The sequence below is a fragment of the Balearica regulorum genome, chromosome 9 (genome assembly GCF_011004875.1).
Source record: "Balearica regulorum gibbericeps isolate bBalReg1 chromosome 9, bBalReg1.pri, whole genome shotgun sequence".
In the NCBI taxonomy this organism is placed as follows: Eukaryota; Metazoa; Chordata; class Aves; order Gruiformes; family Gruidae; genus Balearica; species Balearica regulorum.
Genome location: NC_046192.1, coordinates 11,909,261 through 11,936,300, shown reverse-complemented (window position 1 = coordinate 11,936,300; position 27,040 = coordinate 11,909,261). Strand labels below are relative to the sequence as shown.

General features: G+C 38.4%; 1 protein-coding gene across 3 annotated transcripts; it reads right to left on the bottom strand.

Annotated features, from left to right (window-relative positions):
• Positions 1 to 53: 53 nt before the first annotated feature.
• ATP1B3 (ATPase Na+/K+ transporting subunit beta 3) lies at positions 54 to 24,927 on the bottom strand. Of its 3 annotated transcripts, XM_075761131.1 has the most exons (8): positions 24,581 to 24,927; positions 16,391 to 16,519; positions 11,859 to 11,966; positions 10,102 to 10,289; positions 9,313 to 9,363; positions 8,703 to 8,729; positions 3,990 to 4,076; positions 54 to 657 (listed from the first exon to the last, which is right to left on the bottom strand). In XM_075761131.1, exons 1-8 carry the CDS (start codon positions 24,687 to 24,689, stop codon positions 487 to 489), a joined length of 870 nt encoding a protein of 289 aa, XP_075617246.1. In that variant the 5' UTR covers positions 24,690 to 24,927; the 3' UTR covers positions 54 to 486. The 3 variants fall into 3 exon arrangements, with proteins under 3 accessions (XP_075617246.1, XP_075617247.1, XP_075617248.1); XM_075761132.1 differs by lacking the exon at positions 8,703 to 8,729 and having other exon boundaries at positions 24,581 to 24,908; XM_075761133.1 differs by lacking the exon at positions 16,391 to 16,519 and having other exon boundaries at positions 24,581 to 24,874.
• Positions 24,928 to 27,040: the final 2,113 nt, after the last annotated feature.

The following is a 27,040-nucleotide window of genomic DNA, read 5'->3' as shown; positions in this document are numbered from 1 at the left end:
CCATGCACACAATTTGCGTTGGAGGTGTTTACTCTTACAAAAAAATCACTATGTCAATCAGGTACCATTTATTATTTATCCCTATAACTGTGTCAGCATTGAGATATGACAGTTAAACCAGTGTTAAATCAATACAATATTTACATAGCACAGCACATTAAGCTTGAGACACTCACTTGGGGGATAAAACCACATTTTAGAACAGGACAAAGGTCACCATTATTATGTGTTTGAAAACAGCTATTTACAGGTCCCTATGACACAACTATAGTCTGTACACTGTTCCAATGGGGCAGGCAGAAGCAGGATAGGCATTTATTTTGAGGGATTTTAAACATACGATTTGGAAGCATATTATTATGCTACCCTGAACGCCATAAACCACCTTAACATTCTCCAAGGTGGTCTCATATTCTAGAATGGCATGTCCAGCTGATACAAAACAGACAACACAATGTTTACTTTGTGGAGAATTTTTTACTCCTGCTATTCAGTCATCTGAACTTTGAAGGCAATTCGTCCCAGAAACTTGTCACGATCATCTTCATTTTTTAAATTAGGTGAGCCCAGGATCTTACACTCAATTGCTATTTCTTCTTTGGTACTGTTGGAGTTAATTGCTAGTTGAACAGCCACTAGAGGCTGTAAATAGTGAGCCTAGTAAACAGAAAGATGGGGAAAATATTTGAGATACCAGAGTAAGTTAGCATTTAAATTAACATTTAATCCATCAGAACAGTTAAAAAAAAAGCTAAATAAGAACACAACCTTTCAAAGCCCAATCTGACTCAGGTAAGACTTTTTTTTCCAAGTTAGATAGTCAAGTATACATACTTCATACTACTTCTCAACTAATACATTCAACATAATTTAAGTCACAGACGGTATCTTCAAGAGGCATATGACTTTACCCCTTCCTATTACATTGGGTCCAATTTTTCTAGAAACCTCTACTTGAAACAGCGTCTGAAATCCATTCCATTGTCTCTTCTGTTTGTTTTGGGTTTTTGTTGTTGGTTTGCTGGGGTTTTTTAAATTTGCTATAGAACATAACTTTTCTAGCACAGTTTTAGGTGTTTTTTGGCAAAAGCATGATTCAACAAATACTAGTAAACTAGCTTCCCTTCCACCCTATCCCATTTACTTGTTCAACAACAATCCATTCTAAAATGTGTTATCTGTTCGATAGCCTTTACACAGAAACCTTTCCTTGAACATTCTGACAGTATCCTGGTCAATCGTATTTGGTGGAACAATTACAATTCTTGACTCCGCTCCCTATAATAAAAATTAAAATTTAGGAATGAATCAAAAATTTATTTATTTTGTTTTTTTGTTAAGCCAACATTATTTCTCAGGTCTAATTCAATTAGGACAACTTGAATTCTCTTGTAAAGTGCCTATGAATTAAATAAGAGCTTATTTATTATACACTGTTAAAGCAGCATTTCATCCAATATTCATAAAGTATTTCCATAATTTATTTATAATTTTTAGGTCAATACTGCTGAGTATGAAAAAATATTTATTTTGTTGGTAAAAGTTGATAAAAGCCAGTGGACTAAATACGACACTACAGTATTATACAAGTATAAGCCTTAAATTTTAATTGAACAAAATTTTGGGTTAGAATTTTTTTTCCTCATTAATTTAAGAGACTCCTTAATACATTTTTGTTATTTTTAGGCTATCTTCTCTACTTCTTTAACAAAGAAAGCACTACAGAATACTTAAAGTCTCATTTACAAAGAATGATGGCACAGAAGCTGATGTGGTAAAATCTTTAATGTGAAGTACTAGTAAGATGTAGATTGAATAGTGATTTGACTACATCAGAAATTTTCCTGTGCTCCTATAAACTTCAAACTGGGAGGTGAAAATGCAGCTAGGCAAGGCACCCTCAAAATTCTCCACTTCTAAGGGTGATACCACATTTGAGGTACTGAGCTTTCTAAAAGTGAGAAATAAAATTTCTGTGTTTCCTCAGAGAAGTCCTCACATCACCAAGATTCTTCAAATAGGTACACAAATTTCTATGATGTTCTGAAGACAGATGATACTAGAATGGACTTTTATTCAATATAAAATTATGGGGGGAGAAGGGAAGAGAATCAGCATCCTTATAGATCATCTGAAAAAAGGTAACATTCCCTCAGGTCAGGGAGTTGGGCTCGTTGTGCTGAGCAGCAAAAGGCAAATAACCATTCTGAACCACAAAACTGTAGATATTAGTACTTTCACAGCTCCTACCTTAGCACAAGAGCAGCAAGATTAGTTGAATCCTCTTAACTCCTTTACAGAATAAATTCATTCAACAATTCAACACAGATATAAAAATTCTGTTGTATTGCTAAGAAATCAATCCAGTCTCTTGAGACCTAGTCAAATACCTCAACCTCTCACAACTCTTCTTGCTGCCTCTTTTTCACAATATACTAATGTTATGAGAATTGAGCCTAACATAAGCAAGAATCCCTCAAACCATAACCCTACTCCACATGACAAAGTGAACATGAAAGGACATTGAACAAAAACAAACGAACAAAAAACCCCCAAAACAAAACAAAAATTAAGAAAAAACTTTATTTTTGTGATCACCTAAGTCAAGCAAGGAATAGCACTGAGTTTTGCCTGACTTCATTATCCTCCTTTCATAATCTTTCCTTTTCCATCAGTATAGCAGCAAGACAGGAATCTTGTTCAGGAAAGTTCTTAATCCTGCCTTTGGTACAAACTACCTCCAGACATCTAAAGGTCTATCTAATGATGCTGTATTTTGTGTTCCTTAGGGAAGCACTGCTCCTTTCCCTATTCTGTCGTTCCAAGAAGGGGACAGAGTACGTACCGACTCTGCCTGTTGGAAGCACTGGTTGACAGTCTTTCTCTAATCTTTTATGTCTAAGAAAAAGTCTGGCAACAAAATGGAAAACACAGATCTACCCATAAGTAACATGAAAGTAAATGTTGAAGAAAAACAAACTCCTTCCTCATTAGTAAAAGCCATGTAAGGATAAAAAAAATGTTATGTGAACTGCTGCAAGTAAGTATAGAGTACACTGGAAAAATAACTGATAAAGAAATGATTTAGTACAAAAAAAATCACTTTGGGGAAATTACAATCACTGTGGTATTCTATGGATCTAATAGATTTATGTTTAAAAAGTACTACTATCTTCAATGGTGAACGGTGAAATGTTTGTTCGACTAAATAACTTGGTCAATAAGAGGCAATATAATTATGTATTTGATAGAAGGTACAGATTTTCTGTATGTAGTTATCACAAGTTGATGCAAGAAAAGAAAAAAATTTCTAAATTCAAGTTTGAAAAGAAATTGGAATTTTAACTCTACATATTCTATGTCCATAAAGTAGTGAGCTTTGGGGTTTTTTAAAACCTAAGTGTTCTTCAATGAGATAAATAAAATTTATTCAGAATACAATGAAGATAGATGAAGCAAGATACAAAACAAATATAACATTTAAAAAAAATATTAAAATAAATTCTATCCGCTACCTTGAAGTGCTGCTTCATAAAACAGAGCAAATCAAAAACATGGCCACAGAGCCACAAAGGAATATAATCAACAATACCATAATGAATTATAAATTTAATATCCTATACATAAACCCCAAGGATTAACTATTAGAAACTGTATTGTAATCCAAAGCAACCAGTTTATTTTTCCCAACTTTCCCTGCGTTCAAAAAGATTCCAAAAGATATCGGTGACCAGAAAGCAGCAGCAGATGCCCTTAAATCTGCTAGAATACAACCTCTTCTTCATTAGGACAATGCCCAGTTTATTTCCTTATGTCTGCTAAAGTACATCTCTATTCTCATCAAGCACTGTGAAATTTCTGCATATGTAATATTCTTTATGAGTACCTTATTACAAAGTTCAAACTTCAGAATCAATCTGATATTAGTAATTGTAAATGTAAACAGAAATAAAGCATTTACAAAATGAAGACCATTAAGGCATACTTACATGCAAGCTTTTCCCGTAGTATGGGAAGTACATTAAGTCAATCAAGCCTTCAGAAGGAAAATAATTTATCTCAACCATGCCTTCTTCCTGTGATTGGAGATAGCAACAAAATTAAAAGTTAACATCTGCTATGAATACAAAATTAGAATTATAGTCCAATGATAAAGTGCAAGATCCCTAAAAAAAGGCAACTGAGCTACAAACGCTTAGAATAACTTCCAAAATAGATTTATTTTTGGCAAACAGTTACATGCTGCACGCATCTGCTACAGTAAGGATTATTAACAGTAGTATTTAAATTAGTAATCAAGTCAAGACAGCTTGCCTTCATGTTTCCCTTACGAGTCAAAGAAAAGGGGAGGGAGGAAGAGGATATTCATTGCAACCACTAATTTAGCAACAACCAAAAAACCCGCATATATAAGCTAAAATCCCAAGTATCCACAAGCAGACCTACATATTTTGGTGAAGCAACAGCACATCTGTATTTGAGTTAAAGATGAAGTTCTGTTTAAAACCAGGTTTTTAAGCCTCTCAAATTTGGAACAATACGACCCCTCACAAAGAACTATAGTCCCCTCCCTGCAATGGTGTACTATTCCTAACATTTGTTCAGGTACCCTTGGAATACAGGCTACCTAAAAGGAAACCCACATTTAAAATGGTGATGTTACTAGAGTTTCTGTGAGTCATCCACCACCTTAGAGGAACAATATATATATATATGCGTGCCTTATTGCTAGACTTTCCCTTATAATCCCAAATCTTGTAATAAGAAGCAGCTACCTACAAAGTTGCTGCCTAATTTCTAAGGCATCACCCAATCTGTAAGATATACAAGATATGTATATACGATTGAGCTGTCCCAAACACGGGCTGTCAGTATAGCAATACACAGACACATGTCCTTATATACAATATTCCTCAGGATTGTGTATCCTGGCAGGATGTCAAACTACCACGAATTCAAACCACTAGGAAATGCCCACATCTAACGTGACGCTCTATGATAAGGTAAACATATTACTATGATAAAGGGAAATGCCACTAAAACAACCTCCTCAAAATGCTAAATCTATCTTCAGAACATCACTGCTTGTTCAGTGTAATTCACAAGTTCAAAGTGCATTAGTAACATTTATTGGTTTTTCTACACTACCATATACACAGCTGCAATTTTAACAAGATACACTGCAAAGTTCAGAAGACAACTGCAATAATAGAATCAAAAGAGGTACACAAAGATCAAAAAATAGTAGAGAATAAACCACGGCTCAAGAATAGCTTCTCCTGGCTACCTCAAAAGAACATACGATATGTTGGTTTAGGATATGGCCACATTTTTGTTCCTTTGCAGTCTAAGTTATTGCAATTCTTCAATATATGTTTATTAAGTATTTTGGACCTTAAGATAGCAAATTTAATTACTAAGCAGAAACATGTTGCTTTTCACCATTATTCTTTATTTTATTTAAAGCTTATGCAGCTGAAAATACTATTTTTTCAACTATATTTCTGAAATAATGGTTAAAAAATCAGAATATACAAAGATAAATAGGTATAGAGCTTTCTGGAGCAGCTAAACACAAGGCATGCATGCAGTCATAAATATATATGCATCAGGCTTTCAATGCAATAGCAGAGAGGCTCTGGGACATGCAACTGCCTGTCTCATGCAACTGCTGTGGGGTTTGGGGTTTTCTTTAATTATTAACTAATCCTAATTTATATCCCTACACAATTAAAAAAAACAAAACACAACACCTAAACAAGCTGCATTTGCTGAAAAGCTTCAAGAATCAGTCCATTAGTGAGTGTCACTTTTCCTGCTTACTATTTACAATTTTCACAAGGAGTTGCAGGCAGTCAGCAAATCTAAAAATCAGACCACTTATCTGGACAGATAGACTTCCACCTCACTTACTGGCTCTTTATTAAAACTGTGTCTTAGAAAGAATAATTTTGCAGATGTTAAAAAAATGTACAAAGACCCAAGGAAAGAACCTGGGCAAGACTGGTCTGTAATCATTTGAGAAGAAGAAATTGTATCATTGCACAAGATAAAGAGCAGTATCCATTAACAGAAACTGTAAAACATCTAAGATTTCTGTCACAAAAAGCAAGGTAACTCAGATGCTGAGTATGTTGACAACAGCAAGGCACATAGTGTCACTCATACAGCCCTTCCTCATTCTTGTAAACTAGAAAGCAATAGCTAAAACAAAGTCAAGATGATCACTAAACAGCAGAAATATATATATTGGACTTAACATTACTCTTCTATCGTTAAAAAAAATCATGCACCAAAATCTACCAGTTTTCAGTAAAGGCAGTTTTAGCTTGAAAGAATACTGCTGCAAGATGTTCCAGTGCACATGAAATTGCAAAATTGTGCACTTCCAGCCCAAAACTGAAGACCTAAAACGCTAATCTTCAAACTTCTTGGAAACACAATCCTTTTTCAGCTTGTTTCTCTTTGTGGAGATCCTCAAGACTACAGCAGGTCCATTTCTCCAGGGTGCAGGAGGAAGACCCAGCTGGAATTAGTGTGACACTGCACTCACTTCCCTAAACCTAATCTACAGAAATTACAGTGATGACAGCTACCACTATGTGGGGGCAAAGGGGGAAGCATCCTCAACTATCAAGTGTGCTGACTTTGAAATCACAGATCTATCTAAAATTCTCAGAAATCAGGGTTTATTTTCAGAAACGTGTGTCACCTGGATTAAACTTTGCAGTACAGTCTGAATTCTTTCAACCTGCATTTGCTGAAAGCAACACAGAAGGGAAAAAAACCCCAAAACCAACAAAAAACCCCACCACAACAGAACACATCAGTTACTTAAAGACTAAGTAAACACTCTGAATAAGAGAAGCAATAGAGAAGTGCAAATCACCACTACGCTTCAACTTCTGTTATGACCCAGTATTTAGGGAACATTCAAATACAGTGGCAGATGCAATGTGTTATAAATTCGTCTGCAAAATGCACAAAAGCCTATCAGCTATCCTTCTCCACCTTTCCAGTGTGCACACAAGAGGGTCACAATTCACATCCCTGTATCAACAAGATCCAGAAGAGCCGCAAGATATTATTTCCAGATGAGCATTCACCTTATCCGCTACAGAAGAGGAAGAGACCATTACATAGCACTCATCTCCTAAAGAGTCAAAGAAATAAAAACGGAATTGGAAACAAGGCCTCACAAGCCGATTTAAAAACAGCAGAATGCTTTAAGTTTAACATAAGAACTTCAATATGCAAGGAGCATAACAGAAAGAAGTTGTTCAGTAAAATGAAGCACAGACAAAAGGAAAAAATGAAAGTCGTTGATGGTGCTTCTCCACTTTGCTGTCTACAGAGAAGGTTGAATTGTAACCAATATGTAACAGTTCCTAAGCAGGTAAAATCATGATGACTTAGGGCAAGAATAGCCTAATTTAAGATAAAATAGATGCATTCAAAGTGGCAAAGCCTGACAAATATTTTCCCTGGAAGTCACTAAAGAACTAGTAAGCTTAATAATCTTAAAATTTAAAAACATCACACTTGTGTAGATCAGAGAAATTCTAACTGGATATGGTAAAAAGCAGTACTTCATACTTAAAGTAAAAGGATGCAAGAAAATACATAACATACAATTTATTTGTATGTATCTTAACGGGTAAAATATAGCAAAAAACCCCACCCATGATCAACCGAATTGTTATCAAACTTACTCTTTTGCTAGTGAAATCAGCTAAGAGGATAAGAAACCATCGTCTGTGATTTGCTTAGTATAGCTTTTACCACTGTCTCATAGAGCATCTATATAAGAAAGCTGAAGAAATATGATCATCATAAAATAGGATTACCATCAACATTTTAAAAATCACTTGAACATTAGCTCCCAATACCTCACAAGGCATTTCAGGTGGAAATGAAGATGACTGTCCTGGACCCTACGCAGTGTTTTCAATAAGGACTTGCGAGATGCAAAAGAAAATTTGTTCATTGATGGCACCAAGCTGTAAGTAGTTCAAAACACTTCAGCTCAATCCCATTAAAATGATCGGGGCAGTGGGGAAGGGAGGAGCGGGGCAAAAATAGCAACATGAAATTCAAAGTTCTGAACTTCAAGAAATCACATATACAAATACAGACTGAGAAATAACCAAAAGAAATATCTAAGTAGTAAAATGATCAAAATAAACACTCGATGTATTACAAATGGCAAATTCACCTCGAGAGACATTATTGCTTCCAATGTGATGACAGAGGAAGAAATTCTGTCATTAAGAATACCTCAGCTAGAGGCAAACTGTCAAGTTTGGGATAACACATTATGAAAAATGATAAACTAGAAAAATCAAAGAAGAAAGAATACTAGTAGAAGCATAAGCAACTGACTTTAATTGCTCTATTCTGAAGAAACAAATAATTCCTCCAACAGACAACATTGCTTTAAGAATGGACAAAAAGAAATCAGTCTCAAATAAGACAAGGATTCACCTTTACTTGCAACAGACTGTCATGGGGAGATCAAAACTTTCAAAGACTCCACAAAAATCAAGTACTAAAATTGATGCCTACCACTGGTACCTAGGATGAAGGCAGGAACACTTACAGTATTTGCCTCATTAATTGCTGAAATTTCCTAGCCTACATTTTTATCAGTCACCTAAAGCTAAAAGCCATGACTCCATCCCTTGCTCAAGCTACTAACTTACCAAGGCTGTCACTGCTCCCCAAGCAGTCTAGGAAAAATATGCAGAAGTCAAAGTAATTATTATAGTTGCCATAAAATGTTCTGGGTAAATCCATTGGTACACAATAAGTATGCATAGATTAGCTGTTATTGTAAGTAGTTTATGCTTGATTTGAAGGCAACTTTTACTTGAACAGTAACATTAGTTTCCACACTGTGTCTTACCCATCATTACAAAATTGTCTAAGGTGCACTTGCAGCATGGAGAAAAAATAAAAATACAGGTTATGAAATGGGAAAAAAAAACACAACTCACAATAAATAAATAAATAAATACCACAAATTGCATGTATGCATTTTCCTCAACTCTAAAGCAAGTCAGGTAACTCAAATACATCTAAAGGTGAAATAACTACAACAACAACAAAAAAGTATTTTTATAAGTACACTGAAGAAATCAAATACACTAAAACTAAACTAGACATACAGTAAGATGAAAACAAGAAAAAAAAAGTACAAAGTCTAACAAGAAAGGGAGTGAATAAATGTCCTGACACAGTATATTACTTCATTTTCCATCCTAATCACAAGGAAAATTAACTACACACTTATTTCTTACATTGAGAACTGACCTTAGATGTACAATGTATACGTGGTTCCCCTTCAGGCTTTAATCCAATTATCTAAAGGAGAGAAAACGAAAATATTTATAGACTGGCCCATTCCAGTTTTACAGACTGAATTTAAACTTTTCCCCGACTTAGTATGACAGAGTTCATACAGGAAGTAAATCTATCTAGTGTCATTTTTATATGAAGCACAATTTTAGACTAGGACTAAGATTTAAGCATTGTTAAGTTAAAACTTAAATAGTTACAGTGGCCATAGAAAGGACTATTTTCTTTTATTACATTCAGCATGTAACATTAATGGCTCAAACTAGTTAGCAGTTCAAGTCATGTATAGCATCACTGAAAAGTCAAATGCTTACTCACTCAGTAAAGTTTTCATCACCTTACACAGCTGAGGAGTTACAGAATGCGTGACATTCTAATTACATTTTTTAAACACAGATATGAAGTAAAACACACTTTACCTGCACAGTGGTTTAGAATCTGTTACATAGAACAGTAAGCAAAACCAAAGAGCACTGTACTACTTAAAACAGGAAGTTCAGATATCTTGATGCAAGTAATCAAAGCCCATACTTGTATGTATCAGAATGCTTAAAAAGCTCGCTTCATTTGACTCCCTGAAACACACGAATTGCTAGACATTTCAGTAAATTACACTATTCCAGAAATACAAGTATCATGGGAAGCAAACTGAACATGTATTTCAGTCCTTTTCTACAGTTATTTTTCAAACAGTGGTAGTTGGGAGCACTTATGCTAAAAATTAAAAAATAAGTAGGCACTTACTCTGTTCATTTTCACAAGCACGCAAGGAGTTCCTTTAGAATAGCCAAAGGTCTTATCTTCCTTTCCAGAGCATTGTCCAAGCTCAGAGAGGTTAAATCGACACGCCTTTTTAACAGCAACATCATTCTGATCAAAAATCCTTCCTGGTGTACAGTTTATGTTTTGGGATTGCTTTGAATCATCATATGCTATGAAACAGAAATAGCTTGTAAATCAATGGTATAAAGCATACAAGTAGCCAAAAACTGCAGAAGCCTAAATAAACATCTAATTTATACTTGTCTTGGAGTTTTCTCAAGCTATGTCTAGGAGTTTTCAGAGCACTATGCCTCATATCCATCTCAACACTTTGTCAAAGCCTATCAAGAAGTGGCACTGTACTTGAATAAAAGAACAAAGAGTATTACAAAAGAAATAATGCTATCCTGCTTTTTGAATCATATCAATAATCACAACTTAATTAATTTCTGTACATAAACTAATTCTAAAATAATTATGTATTTTAAACTAATAATCTATTAAAATATAAACAATCAAGTTTTTACCTGGAAATTAAATCAGTTTTCCCTTTGCATGTGTTTCTTTTATAAACACACAGGAAAACTTCAAGTATTTCAATGAGTACTATTAAATTGCCTCTACTTTTACATCAGGTAGTATAACTGATGTTATACTAACATCCCAAGTTGTTTCTCACTTTCTTGTGTTTCACAAGTACACAGATCACGTTGTCACAAACACTCATCTATTCATATTTAACAAGTGTTGTTCCTCTCCCTTACACCCCGCCCCCAGCTGAGTATAAACAACGTGAAATGGAAATGGAAAAAGGGTAAGTTCATCCTCAATGCGAGAGTCCAAAACCCACTGAACTGCAGGAGTGGCAGGTAATCATGAAATGTAGCATTGGAACCCTTGGCAGAGCTCTGAAAAAAAAGCCTACTCATAGAAGCTTTTAGTAGGCACCACAACTACAAATGCAGAGAGGTTCAAGTATAGCTGTGCAGCTAACAAAGCAACTCATGCACACAGGTGAGATTTTACAGCACCTCCTCAATTCTGACTTACAACTTTTGAGGGGTTAAATTTACTAATATTTTAAACTGATTTCTGTATTTCTAGATTAAGTGTACATACAGGGATATATATAAAATAATGTATGACTTAAACTAGTGATTTTGCCATCCTTCAGTCTTGTCCTGTGTTACCTTTTCTCCATGTTCTAAATTCAATATTTTAATATTTCTGCCCATAAATACTGCGTATCAGGGTGAAAAAGAATAAATAGCAATTAATTTAATCTTTGTGTGCCTCATTTTTTAAACAGGCAAACACTCAAGTTCTTAAGACTAAAGGATTCTCACTCAGTTACCAGGCCATTTAGATGAAGACTGATCAGTTAAGTCTTGATAAACTTTGCCTCCAAATACATGACCTATGTAATTTTACAATAAATTCTTTTGGCATATGTAATTTCTACATCTTGTAGCATTTAAACAACCATGTCACCAAAACACTGGACTAGGACCCCAAACTCCATTATGTAGTCCACTAATCCTCATGCTCAGCCTCCCTGTCCAATACAGGTATTGATACTTACCTTTTTCTGTAAAGTATATACTTTAATAACACGCATCTAGAGTAAGCCTGAATTTGCATCAGTTTTCATTAGCAATTGGTAACCACAAGCTAAAAAGCAAACTAATGTACTCATCATTAAGACTCATTAATTACTTGGACAGCTGTAAGTAACTTACATTCAAGAAATTTTCTAAGAGTAGAAACATATTCTGCATACGACTGGGCGTCACTCTTGTTAAAGTAAAATTCCAATGCAGTGTCTGGCTTTGGTGAAATCATAAGTCCTTAAAAAGAAAAAGTGCAAGTAACGAACTAAACAACTTCTCTTCCCTACACCACTCTAACCTACTCAAAAATCATATCCATAAATTGGACAATACATATCTGTAAAGAAACATCAATGTTACCCCTATATTCCACAGTATTGGAAGGTAGTTTGCGTTTGAAGTCAGTTATCAAAATCAACATTACAGGAATTAATACTTAAATTCAATCCAATGTCTAACTGCAATTCACAAACCAAACCCGACTGATTAGGAATAGCAAAATCAGCAACGTAATCACTTTCAATCAAAGAATTTTACTGATTCACTTCCCACTTTCCATATTCAGCAAATTAAACTTAAAAAATAATTGAAAAAGATACCCAAAACCACACCCAGAAAGCCTCCAGTTAAAGCTATGCTTCAAAACTTTAGGCAATATAGAGTGAAGCTATGATTGTATTAATCTCATAGAAATCCACAAGAAACAAAGTATTTTAAAAAACTCTATAATGTATAAATATGGCTTGAAAGATTTCCCAATCAAAACAGATGAGCCAAGTTAGTTGTTAGTCCTGTCTCCTTCTCCTCAAACAGAAAGTTTAGATGCCGTCTGTTTCATGGAGAATACAAGAAACTTTATCAAACTACTGCACGTGCATCACTTGAAGGGGTACGCCTTAGTCATGCTGTGGTAACTACGAACGCTCTTGAGCTGCCTCCCAGGCTGCTAGCACCCACCGCACACTGCAGCAGCCAGTGTGGTGGCCTATGGCTGGCTTCATTCAGCTGCTGACTGAGGGTACTGGAACAGGAGCAATCTGCAGCCAGGGAGCCAGGACTGGCAGGAGAAACAAGGACACAGATTACTGAATGCTGAAGTCCAGCTTTGAATTGAAGGATGAAAATGGCAGACACTGACATGGCGTTTGGGGCCTTGATAGAGGTGAACTGTCCTTCTTCCCGGGATATGGGTAAAGAAAGGTACAGAGTTAAATCTTAAGGAGATTTTTGTAGCAGGTGAAAGCAAAAGGCACACTCTCTGCTAATACATACAGCACTGTACCATCAGGAGTTGTCACTACTCTTATCCATCACAGCTTCAGTAGCAGAAGAAATAGCACTACACCACCAGATACTGCAGAAGAGATTAAATTTGTTCAAAAAAGGGTGTATGATTGATTGCTTTACTCACAGTACCTTAAGGTAACTCTTATTTAACGTAAATAATTAGAACAGATAAAACCCCTGCAGTTGTGATTAACAGATGAGTATCCATGCATCTGTCTCTTCAAGTATAGCTGAGAACTGACATCGCAGTTCCACAAAAGGAAAAAAATCCAACAAATTATTAAACCTATTTTTATTAGATTAGTTTTCTTCTAAGTTAGAATATTAAAAGGGTTTGATCAACATCAAATTTGGCATAAGGGAAGAAGTGCAATTACAGCAGCAACTAACTGTACCAGATTAGGATGCCACGTAGTTTCTTATCATCTCGCAAAACCAATTAAAACTAGATTCCCAAATGAATAAAATTTAAGGCAGAAAACAAAATTCATCTCCCAAAATTAGAACATAAAAATAAATTCAGGCTTTATTTATACAAAATAAATATTTAAGAAGATAAGACTATAGTGGGAAGATAAAGTTGGATATTGTCTTAATGTTGGATTCTTAATACATTACTGTAGTTAATCAATCACAGTAAGCTTTTGGAAAGCATACAGAAAGTGCATTTAAGCAGCCCAGGTCTATTAAGAATTCAGCTATAGAAATGACCAAGCTTCTCATCCAAAGGCAGAAATTATTACAAACATCTTAAAATGGGAAATAATAAAGTTGTATACTAGAAATTGACCATAGATAAACATCTTTTAGATTCTAAAAAACAGATATAATTTAATGACTTTTTTACTCTACATATTTGTAGGATTTCCAATAAATCACAAATTCTTTCTGCATTAGCAGCAGTTATATTATTTCCCAGGCAAGCCACAACTAAATGCCTTAATGACTCATAGTTCATATAAAACTACAAATACCATGTTTGACTGCAAATTACTTTGCACCATTACAGTCATCATCTGGCCTCTACACTGAACTGGGATTCAACAAAATACAAGATAATTAGTAACAGGGATGAAAAATCACTGGAGGGGTTTTACACACTAAAGGCTTTTAGAGGAGAAGAGATTGTTATTATCTATAGAATTATACTGTAAATGAAGGACTTAGATGCTGTTTTTCAAAGTGAATATGACAAAGGAACTAAACTAGTCATCAGTGAATGAGACAATAATTTGAAGAGATTTATTGCTTCAGGGGAACTTCAAAAATATCCTAAGAGGAAGGGACTGCTCCAGTTCCAGTGGATCACAGTCTGCCTAGACACTATGGTGTAAATTCAACAGAAAAAAAGCTATTTGAAGAAGGACTGATGCATAGACTGTGAGAGATGCAGGATTTGGGCTCTTCTAGAGGAACAGAATTAGCATTAGGATCACATCTAGGATTGCAACAGAGATTACATTTTCCTACAATTCCAAGAGGGATTTTAAAGAAATGGGTTTTAAATCATCTGGATTTGATTGATGCTATTATATTCCAGTGTACAATGCAAGTCAAATATCAATTATAAAATAAATCAACTGTGCGATTTCCAAGTACATTTAACACAAGAGTAAAACCTTTGACCTACGCCATCCAGGTTTTGTGTGTAGAAATTTTTTTATAATTTAAAGTTTTACAGCCAGGAACATGACATGTTTCACTGCAAGTGAAAAATGACAAAGTTAAAGAGAAACATTAAAGCAGAAAAAGCAATTTTATTAACTTCTATGTATGAGTAATTAAATACATCATTAATGAAAAAAATTCAGAAATCTTATAGGAATTCTTAAGTTGAAAACTAATTGTGGCATACATACTTTTTTTAAACAAACACCTCTTACTACTTATTTTAAAACAAAGGAAAATTAATACCCAGAACTGCAAGAGACATGAGAGAAAAAATGTCACTCAAGTCCGGTATTAAGTCACAGCCACCCAAAGCTCCATCCACTACCAAGGTTCTGACCACAGAGATGAAGAGAAATGGTTGACTAAGCCACCTTTTTTTGTCATCTTTCTTCTTTTTTTAAACTAAGCAGGTGGTGGTTGTTGTTGTTATTATTATTATTTCCAGCATTTAGCCTATTCTTAGCTTGAAAAACCAGCACAAATCCTCAAGAATCCCTTATAAGAAGAGGATTCTTGTTAAAGAAGGCCTGAGCACTACATCAAAACAAATTGAGTTCAGAATCCAGAGACATTTATCACACTGGCCCAACTGCAACTTGCTCACACAAAGATTACTATATCAACATAAGTGTTGATGCAGCTGCAAGATGCTGGTTAATTTTAAGGGTTTAGAGTTCAAAAAACAAGGAAAAAGTATTTAAAAAAATAATGTCTAACTTCCAAAAAATATTAACATCGCATAGCCATCTAGTTTTGTTATGGTGAAACACAAATTTGGTCCCTAAGCCAAGTTATTGTAAAATTTGAGATATCTTATCAAATTTTCAGGTGGCCCAATCATTTAAGTTACATATACAAATCAAATACTTACACATTCTCCAGAAACAGCAACTAGAAAACACTAATCTCTTTGGTGTAGTTAAAGTATGCAGAAGTATTGTTTAAATCTTTCCTAGTGAAAATCCTTAATTTTTACCAATATGGATACACCAAAATAGAGTCCATGATGACTGACTTCTGTGATATATTTAAACCAATGTTTAAAAAACCTAAAAAGTTTAAAAAAAAGACAAAAAAAGGAAAAAAGGAAAAAGACAACCACCTTTTAATTAATTTTTATTTGTGCAGGTTTTTCTTCTGTCACATATAGCTCCTTGAACCAGCCAACAGTGGGACTGGATGGACATGTACACAAAGAAAGCAGTAGTTCCAGGAAGCAAGACACAACATTTAGTGGTAGCTACATGCCATGTGGACTTGGCTTCATCAAAAAACAGGACCCTCTCTCTTCAGTGGAACCCTACATAATAGGTCAACAACCCCTGGATTCCACAGACATTCCATGGCACTTGAAACCTATCCAATACTACAGTGAAAACTCTGGAAATTATAATCCCACTTCAACAGCATGTTGTGTGGATGTGCAGGTAAAACTGTGGTTTACAGACATGATAAATTCAACTGAAAAGAACTTACAGAAAAAAAAACAGCAACAAAAGTTAGCCCACATGCACAAAAAGCTACTGACTGAATTTATGCTATAAACATATATAACTTGCCTCACACCACGTTTTACCTTTGAAACCCGTAAGTAACTGAATAATAATCACAGTTTCCCATAGGCAGTTCATACTTCAAACTCTCAAATGAAACTTAGCTGTTAAACCAGACAGAGGTTTATGAAAACATAAATACGCTGTTACCTGGACTAGAAATCCGGTCACGATATTTTGGTATATCACTGCTCAATGTCTGAAGCATAACCCACATTGTGAATGTGAAGAGTGCTGCTAGGAAGCCATAAAATACCAGATAGAATAGTAAGATCAAACCTGTAAAGAAAAAGCTAAAATTACTATTTTCATTTCAGCTAATTCCATCACCTATTTTGAAAATAAAAAATGGGAAATAAGCAATACTATGCTTGTTTTTTGTTCCTCCCCCGCCCATCCCTTGCCTTTCTAATTGTAGTTATAAATCAATATGCCTCTAGCATACATATGTATTGCACAGTGCAGAATAATGTGTGCAAAAAAGTTTTCTTCACACTTTATGGATCTTAAATTTTACAGGGTATTTTGGCATCTCTATTTTTAAGAGAGAAGCATTAAAAACCGCTCTTCAGGCTACAAAAGAAAGCTGGTAAAGATGACTAAGCAGTCCATTAGAAAAAAAAAATGAATTTCACTTGTTTAAGGGAATTACAATTTTGTATCTGGAGAGGAAGGGGTGGTAGGGCAGATGAAAGAACTGAGTGAAAAGATAAAATTAGTGCACTGGATCCAGAACAGGTAGAAAGTGATTGTGCTTGCATAACATACTTGATACCTGAGAGAACTACCCACGGAGCATTCATTCACATGTATGTCTTGCTACAAGAGACTTCTCAAGGTGAAAACATTTTCTGCTGCATATTTTTGAAAACAAAGCAAGCCTTCTATTCAGACTTATCAAAAATCTTTGCCTAACAAATCCATCTGCTTTACCAATCTACCTCAGGGACTCAGCAACGTTCCTGGAATTCACCAATTACACAGATGTTACAAGCTTCAACTTGACAGTTCCTTAAGGAAGAGATCCTCAAAACCTGAGGAAACAGCCTCAAGGAAACAGCCTATTACGACACAGTACCTCTCCATCACTTAGCTGCAATAAATCACTAAGTGTTCCTGTTCTCCTCCCCCCTCCCTTTTCATTATGCATCCACACTGGACAAACAGATCAGTTGTTTACTGAAAAGACAAGGCAACAGACAGACCAAAGTTAAAAATCTTACTTTAGAGATGATAGGGACTCATATCAGCTGCAAAGATTTTCAAAGAACTTTCTGCCCTTTTTCTCAGAGTATGCATCATCTCAGTATGATGCATAGCCCTCATTTAAAAGCCTTTTAAAATTTAGGACAGCTCAATTATTTTAGTAACTACGTTTTCAAACAAGGCTTTATATTCTTGCATTATTTGGTTTTTGACCCTGACAGACCTGTGTTAGTGTATCTCATTAAAGCAACAAAATAAGGGTGTACTGTTTGCTACATTTCCTTGGTTTTGCTTTCAGAAGTTCCGAGTATATGTATTGATGGTTACTATTAGATTACCTTTTAAAATTTATGTTTACCTGGAGACAGTTTGCAACTAAAGATAAAGCATGTATACTATATGGATGGAAGACTTACTAAAAGACATTTAAGATTCAACAGAAATCGTTTTATTAATCAAGTATACAATACTAACCTAAAAAAAAAAAAAGACCGTGTGATCCTGTTTTAAGACTGAACGCTTGAGACTTAAGGACACATGCATAGACATTGTCAAAAAGAATGGGATGTATACAAGTATTGAGGAATTCAGATGCTTGCAGAAAGCCACCTTCAAAACCTTTCTAATTCACAAGCATAACGAAACTATGATGCAAATTCAATTTTTATAAAATAGTCTAACTGTAAGACTGCTATCAGAAAGCCAAAGAGATATAACTCAGGTCAAGAAAAGCACATCAAAAATATTATGCAACATCCTACCACTGACACTTGATTGTATGACAGAATCAAGTGCAGTATTTTTCACCCTTCCATAAAAAAGGAAAAATCAAAAGCAAAAATGACTGTACCCCAGTGATGAGTTCTGTCCACTAGAAGATGACAGAAGGAAGCCTCACCCCTGGCTCCTGTCCCAGAAACTATGCCTGCACTTTGCACTGAAGTATATTCTAGTGTACTATAGCCCCCAGTAATCCATGACTGCTAAAGACGGACATACCTGCATTACTTCTCCTGAAAGACTTCAGTGTATATTTAATATATTAAATAATGGGGTGGTTCCCAAATTATCTTTACATTAACATGAGTTCTCTGCAGCAACCAGCTGAATGTTACTGGATTTTGGTTTGGTTTTAGTTTTCAGTTTCACATGTTGAGAAAGTTACTTACCAATGTGCAATAATCTGAAAGTGATCAGCTATTTAAAATACATTTGGGAACCACTGAGATGCAAGATAGAACACAGTGATTAGAAGTAGCAAAGTACGTGAGCACAAGAATAAGCTTACTCTATAATGAACAAGACAGCTAGACATTTATTATAAACTACCTCTAAGGCTATTTAGAAGCTGCTTAGAAGCTGAAAAGAGCATATAAAAACAGATAGTAGAAATCCTAATCAACAAAAGCCATTACATAAGTTGCAAGTGCATTTGACTCACCAGCAGTTTGCTTTACCTATGAGCTTATAATTGCTTTAGCTGGATCCAAAACAGAGCAATGATCTTCTGATTAATACCCAATGTGTTTTGGGTATCACAAAACCAAACAAAACCACTCCCTTATAAAACCTTTGGTCAGCTCTCATTTTCATCCCTACAAGTTCATCAATTCTCGAATACACTTTCATCAAGCTGTCTAAAAAGTACACTTTCCATCAAGTGACCAAAACATTCATCAATAAGTTCCAATGGAACAGAAAAAAAGTTTGGCATTTAAGACAAGCACCTTCTGTGGCAACTAGCATAAAACCAAGAAAGCCAGGGAAATCTTTTTCATTGAGCTACTTCAGAATACACCTGTATTTTAACTTCCAAAAGATGATACCTAAACTTCACTGGGTAAAAAAACAAATTAAAAAAATCCCTGCCCGCTCATTTATTACTGATGGGCATAACAGCACCAGGGTGGTACACTTCTAAGCAGACACAGCCCCAAGTATAGTACTGTTTTGGGTCAACACTACCATTACACCTGCAATACTGGCCCTGGGCCCCATTTTGAAGCACTCTGAAGAGCTGATCCAAGCCTGCTTGCAGCTCTCTTCCTTTGCACCCTCAGTCAAGGCATTGGTGCCTACGCACCTACACAGCCTCTCTACTCCAGTGGGGAAGGGGGCTGCCAGGGTCCCCTCCCCTGCCAAGAGCTGCAGTGGGGCACAACTGCTATGTGTAGGCAGTCCCTGAGGAGCCCTCAGGCCCACAGAGGGAGCGCTAATATTGTGGAAAACAAGAGGGACCCCAATGTCTAAAACACAGCCATCAACTCCGTGGTGGAGACTGCAGCATGAACAGTCCCTTACAGAGTCCTTGTCCCTGCCAGCAACTTCATATCCATCAGAGCTGCAGCAGTAACAAGGCTAGAAAGACTTTCTATTCACAGCACTGAAACTACGCTAACCTCCCCCAGTCCAGCAAAGCACGCATGCACACACACACAGATTATTTTTAATCTTTATTTTAATATAGCTTGTAAATGCACTGCAGAACACTTACCACTAAAATGCCCATTTATGCTACTTTGCCAAATTCAAAAGAGGGGAAAAATAAACAACAAAAAACCCCTCTGCAACTTCAAATGGCCCCAAACTGAGTAAGCTGCTCTTTGTGAGCCTATTAGTATTAATTATCCTAAGCTAATCAGAGTGAACAAGCCATAACCTGTCAAGAAGCTCTGCCAAAATAACTTCACATAACATTGGATTTCTTGTCAGGAAACAAGATGTACCCAAGTAACAGTGGAAAGCTATCCTCCACATTTACTCCAAGGGAAGTACAGCTACCACATCTAACGTGCAACTCATTTCCATTGCTGCAGAACACCTTGCTACACTAAACCCTTCAAATGTCTCAGTCTGACACTAAAACTATCACACAAGGAAAACTGTCAAAACCAAAATTCTGCATTACAATTTACCTAGTTGGGGGTTTTTTGTTTGATTGTTTTGGTTTGGTAATTTTTTCTTTTTGCAGGGCACCACAGTACTAAAAACAATTCATACCCTAACCACACGGATAAGCAACAGCCAGATCTGGAAAACTGCTATTTCTGAGCCAACATGTTGGTGCCATTATTAGTTGGAGTTCATTTGTAGTGATAAAAACACTTCTCCACTATGAAAACTAGAATTTCTAACTCTGGTGAATGCAAGATATGACGTACCTGGCCATCGTTTCCACGATGAATACAAGCTTTCCAAACTTTACATGGCAATAGTGATAAACAGCATGTCCATCTGGCATAAACCAGATTGGCAGATCTACCTATATGTTATACATAGGTAGATATATACAGGTATCAATATAAACAGTCACAACAGACATGGAAGCAACTATTCAACATTGCCTGGAACAATGAAAATGAAATGCTGTCTTTATGATTTTTTTGATTCCATGCTGCATTGATCCTATCACCTGCATGACCATTCTTTACTATCTTTAACTAGTGGGATTTAAATACCTAAATAATGTTACTAGTACCTACCACCAATGCCAGCAACATCTTTTGGTCCACCTGCAGATGGATTTCCTTGCCTTAAACTAAGACAACTATACATATCAGATCAGCGCTAATCATGTTTCAAATTTATTCCCTAAACACTTCAGAATTACTGTTTTCCAAATTTTGGAGATGGTAGTGGGAGGGAGAGGAAGAAAGAGGGAAGGAAGACTTCAGGAAGAAATAAAACTTCAGTCTTGTGTTACAGGTTATTTCTCAATAAGCCAGGGCTCCACATATAACCTGGCTAAACACTTCAGGAGACAATAAAAATTGTCAAATGCAACACTTGCAAAGAATCAGAAAAGCCAGTGCTTAATGTCATGATTAAGCATTTACAACACAAAAAAAACCCAAACCCCCAAAATACCAAATTTCTGTCTACTTCAAGATAATGTCACCTCTACCTTGAACACCTTGACACAACTAGCTTTACAGAAAGGCTTAAATAGGTTTAACATGACACTGAGCGTGACCATAAATTCAGCATCTCTAAACACTACGTTGCCTTTTTTTGGCACAAATCATTTTTCTGTAACCTTGTGTAAAAAGAGTTTACTGTCTATGTTGTAAGATTATACACACATCTGAGTGTGTGTGTAGTGAACATCCCATTACAATACTTTGATGATGACCTCACTCTGTTCTTGCTATAATTCTAGGCAGACACCGCACCTTGCCATTACAGGCAGAGCCAGATGCTAATCTTCCTTTCACTTACAGGATGGCCCCACATCGCAGTCTTCCAAGTTCTTCTTTGTTTGCCCTACCTGATTACACCCTGTGTGGAACCCCAGGCCCGACCCTCCTTCCCATCACCTCTGCGAGGACTATCAGTGCCCTTATGCTTTGCTGCTGAAAACACCACTGACTCATGTCATTGACAGTTTCTTCCAGTATTTTCTGTACCTTTAATACAATAAATGATTATGCCATATAATTAAAAATGTAAGGGGTTTGAGGGTGGGGTGTTAGATTTGGATCCAATTTGTGAAAGATTCAAATTGAATTATCCCTCAAGTCTGCAAAAAGTAAAGTAAAAATCTCTCATTTTTTACAGCAAGAGGAGACTTAGTACAGAGTTTCTACCAAACTGTAGAAGTCAACTCTTACCAAACTGTAAAAGGCAACATACCTCTGTTACATGACAAATTAGCATTGGAACTGCTTGCGTTTGATCTATTCGCAAATCCTGGTATAGCAATGGCAGATAAAGATGAGTACTCCAATGCCATAGCGCTCAGATTCACAGAGAATCACTGCCTTGCAGTCACAATTTACTTAAGGCCCCAGGACTACCTCAGACTAGGGCAAAACATGCACATACTGCGAATAACTCTTTAACAGTTTCTCTACTGCTTCTGTCTTACTTCTATGAGGAAGCTGTCTTGAGACAAGAGAAATACGCATGGAAGAATGAGAGCCAACTGAATTCTTACCATGCTGTCCCTGGAGACACCACAGCCCAGCAGACTGGCAACCAGAGCTCTCCTCTCTTCCCTCCCCACCTCTCAGAGGGGAGACCAGCAAGAGAAAAGCAACAATAGTCAGTGAGACTGCTCTAAGCTCACATCAGTACTGCAAGGGCAGAAGTGAGACCAAACACTGCATATTCCTCTGTGCCAACAGAGTCACTCAATTAGCATTCTGCAATTAAAAAATAAAACCAAACAGCCACACGCCACCCCCCCCCCAAACCAGTCAAAGACTACAATTTACCTAATATATAAAGTTAAATTAAATGAGCACAATAAGTTAATCACAAAATGCCAGGACAAATAAATATTGATGAAAAAATATACTGATAATGTATAGTGTTGCTGAACAGTCACCTCTTAATGTCAGCTAAGGAAAAGGTATGTAGCACTAACCATGTACCAATCACCTAAACCACTTAAGAAAACTTATTAATGAACTAAAATTATTCAAACTGCTATCTAAGCCTATACATACTTCCTCAACATGGAAAAACATCTTTTATCAAGGGAGCCGGCTGTAGAAACTTAATTACCAACTAAGTTGTATCAATTTCAAGTGTTATCTACTGACCTTGGACTAGCACAGACTAGTAACATTGTAAGTGGCTTATCCTACTAGATAGGTTTAAACAGAAAAGGTTGTTTCAACTTCACTTTTTTCAAAAAGTTACAAGCTATTTCTAACGCACCCACAGTCTTTGCACTGGTTAGATTCATGACACAGATTTCTGCAATCCATACACTCAGGCATCCAACCCACGCACTTCAGGAAACCTGCTTGTACAGAAAGATCACTAGACAACAGCATAGTGGAAATTTCCTCTCCTTCGCTATTCAACTGGCAGAGTAGCTCGCAAGCTCTTATTTCCATCTGAATGGAGGAGAACTCACGTCAGAGCTAGGGCCCTCTCTTGACAGACAGGAGACATTGGCACCGCAAAGAAAGCACACCCCATGTACAGTCTGCTTAAGGCTCCTCCTCACTATTTCAACATTAGTATTCATTGAGATTGTGTCAAGGCCAAGGATGTATTGGCCTGTTCCTTTACACCACGCTGAGATTCTTGTTGGTTTTGTAAGCACAACTTTTAAGTATCCCAACTGCATCCAAGTTTTGGGAGGAGACACAGCATTTTCTGAAGTCAGCATGTCCCATGAGGACTGAAGAAACATCCTAATATTAAGCATTTATACAACTGTTTAATATGAGAAAACATACTCAGAAAATCCAAATATTTTTATTGGAAGCAACAAGATTATGATAACACGCTTTCCAGCTCAGAGAAAAGCAAGACTACCTGAAAGTAGGAAAACAATCACTGCCTTCACAAGCTTAACTGGAGAACCTTCATTTAAAAGCTTCATTTAAGAAAAATAAAAGGCCCAGAAGCCCTACATTGGGACAAATTTAGCACCGTGACGCACAATGACACACGACGATCGTTCTTTTGCAGACTGTCTGGAATCGGGGCTCATAAACTTTTGGGATTTATTTTTTTTTCTCTTTTCCCTTCTAGCAGCTACCACCGACAAGTACAAAGGCAATTCGCGCTCATTCATTCGCGATTTCCTGCGATGCCGGAGAGCGGGGCGGAGGGGGCGGTAAGGAATGGATGGAGAAGGGCGGCTGCATTGATACGCACGCAGGCTGCCATCAACCGGGAGAGACAGGCGCGGGGCGGGAGCCGGCCCCACACCTCCACGGCGGAAGCCCGTCACAGCCGCACCGAGGCGGCCCCCGGAGTCCCCCCACTCCCCCCCCCCCCGCCCCCCCGCGGATCACGAGGAGGAGGAGCCTGCGGGCCCAATTTGCTGCATTTGCGTACTGAGGCGGGAGGGTGAGTCAGCTCGGGACGCGCTCCCAGAAACTCCTCTTCCTCCCCCGACCCCCACCTGCTCCGGGAGGCGCCCCCGCCCCCCCCACCCCCCGCTGTCACGGCCGGAGCTATTTTTAGACCGGCGGGCGGCGGCAGTTTTAACGGTTACCGGGGCGCGTGCGCCGCGGCCTCGCGGGCCGCCTCACCTGGCCGCCGCGGCCCCCGCATCACCGCCGCGTCCCCCCCTCCCCGCGCTCGGCCTCGCCCCCCCGCTGCTCCTCAACTTCGCCAGCCGCCAAGGCGGGGGGCTCGCCCCCTCCCGTCCCTTGCGGCAGCTCTTACCCCAGCTCTTAGCCGTGCGCCCCAGGAACTCGCCGCTGTTGGGGTTGTAGACAAACTGCCGCCACTCGGCCACGCTCTGGCGGAAGGGCTTCTTCGTTTCCTTGGTCATGGCGAGGCGAGAAGCGGCTGCGTCGCGTACCCCGGCGACAGAGCCTCCCAGGCAGAGAAAGCCGCAGCGAGCGCCCGCTCCCAACCGCTAAGTAACTGCGGCCGCGGCGCCCGGCGGGAGAGCGGGCGGGGGACCAGTCACGCAGGGACCTTCCCTCCCACCTCCGCGGCGAGGCGGGACTCACCGCGACATCGTTCCGCCCTCGCCAGCCAATCGCCGTCCGCGGCGCGCCTGCCCCCTGGCGGCCGTCGGCCGCGCGCCTGCGACGCGGGGTCCCGGCTGCGCGCTGTCACGCGGCCCTGCCTCACGCCCGCTCCGGCTCCGCGCGTGGCGGCAGTTGCGGCCAGGGGCGCGCGGGGTCTGCGGGCACCCGCCGGTGTCACTTCCCGCCGCGGGAAGCAGGGTACGGGGGGCGGCTCTGGCGCCGCGGCGGCGTTTTTGAGGTGCTTCGGGCCCACAGCGTGCCCGCTACGGCCAGCGGCGGCGAGACATCGCCATCTCTGGAGAGACAGGGACGAGCAGCGCCACAGATCGCACCCTAAATGGCACCTGCGGCTCCCCCCGCCCCGTTGCTTTCCCCCGGCCCGGCCAGCGGGACGGCTCCGCCCGGGGGTCCCGCCTCGGCCGCCTGCCGGCCACGCGTGGGGAGAGCCCCGCACGGCGCAGCTGCCAGCCGAGCCTCCTGCTCCCTCCGGGCAAGCGTTACGTGCCGAAACGATCCCCCTCGTCCCTTCCTAGCCCTGTAATGGATTACTGTGTGACACCGCTGTGTCAGTGAACGGACAGCTGGCCGCGTGGGACGATGGATGCTGCACTGCAGGAGCTGTTACTGAAGCACGACGATATTAGAAAAATATCAGAAGACACAAAGGTTAACAAGTGTAATTCCCAGCTCGGAACTTCCCTTAATTGTGCCACCATCCTGAAACCCTTGGTAAAAACACGTAATGTGTGAAAATGCTATATAAAGGGTATTGATAATACGACTTCTTTGAGCATAAGACCTCAAAAGCTCATTGCTATCACACTCCTAAAGGTCAAAGTAAGAACAGCACAGAAAAGCACTCTTCATCTCTCATCTGACAGCAGAGGAATAGACTCCAATTTACCCCCTCAAGTCCCTTGTTCCCCGTCACCAAACGGAGCGGTGCCAGCCACTGCACACCACAGCCCCATCCCTCACCCTCCTGGGGCAGCTCTAACCGAGTGTTCTCCCTCAGATGTTGATCAGCCAGTGTAAATAACGGACCATTAAGTAGGTACTTTGCAAAACTCAAGCGTAACAGGAGAGCTACTACATCAAAGCAGTTCTTAAAATAGTCAGTCAATAAGCCAGAGATCAAACCCGAGTGAAAAAGCTAAGACAGACTACATCTTAAAAATGTAAGAGCAACAATATAAGAGATGTCTTAAACAAGAGAAATTAAGTATTTATCAGCATGGTTAGTTTAAATCTTTATGATGGTTGCAGTATTATTCATGCCAGAAAGCAGTAAATGTGAAGCATAAAACAGAATAAACCTATTTGCCTCCTGAATGTCTGATTCCAATAGTCTCTTTTCTTTTGTTACAGTGCATCATTTAAATCATTCTACTTCCTTTAAAACAACAGCACAAAATAATATATCACTCACTACTTACTCTGTGTCACACTGATCAGCTAATACATTCTATTTCAGGCCAAAAATAAGCCATCTCCATTTTTCTTTTTTCTTCTAAATGTCACCAAGCAAAAGACTGAATGTCATTCCAGTCTAACAACTGCTTTGCTGAATTATTTTCCCCAATTTATTCAAATAGGTATCCTGTACTCTTAAGGAATAACATGTTAGCAAAATGTGCCTATAGCCATCTTTTTTGGATGGGGCACCATATTGATTCGATAACATTAAAGTTTACAAGCAAAGACTGGGGGAGCTAATACAGATAAAAAAACCAGATTGCCTCCATGGAACAACCACGCCCTACATTATGCAATGAAATTTCAACATTTAAATATATTCATATTTAAAAAAACATTAAAGGAAATGTAAACCAAAGTATTAGAGGAACTAGCATTATCCAACAACCACTGAAACTCTTCAGTGTGCTCACCATAAAACATAGGAATCTTTTTGTGCTCTGCTCCAGTGAGTTCAGAGGCTTAGTTTGACTATAGGAACTATCACACTCATTTTCAAAATCAGCGGACTCACGCCGCCCGGCCTGACTTGGGAGTGGTGGATTCTCATCCACTGAAAAAATCAAACTGTTTGAGATGCAAAAGTGTAAATATTTTGACTCGTGAATATACAAACCCATTAGCTAGACACTGATCCCAGGTAAAATAACGGAGAGGTCCACCCATATTC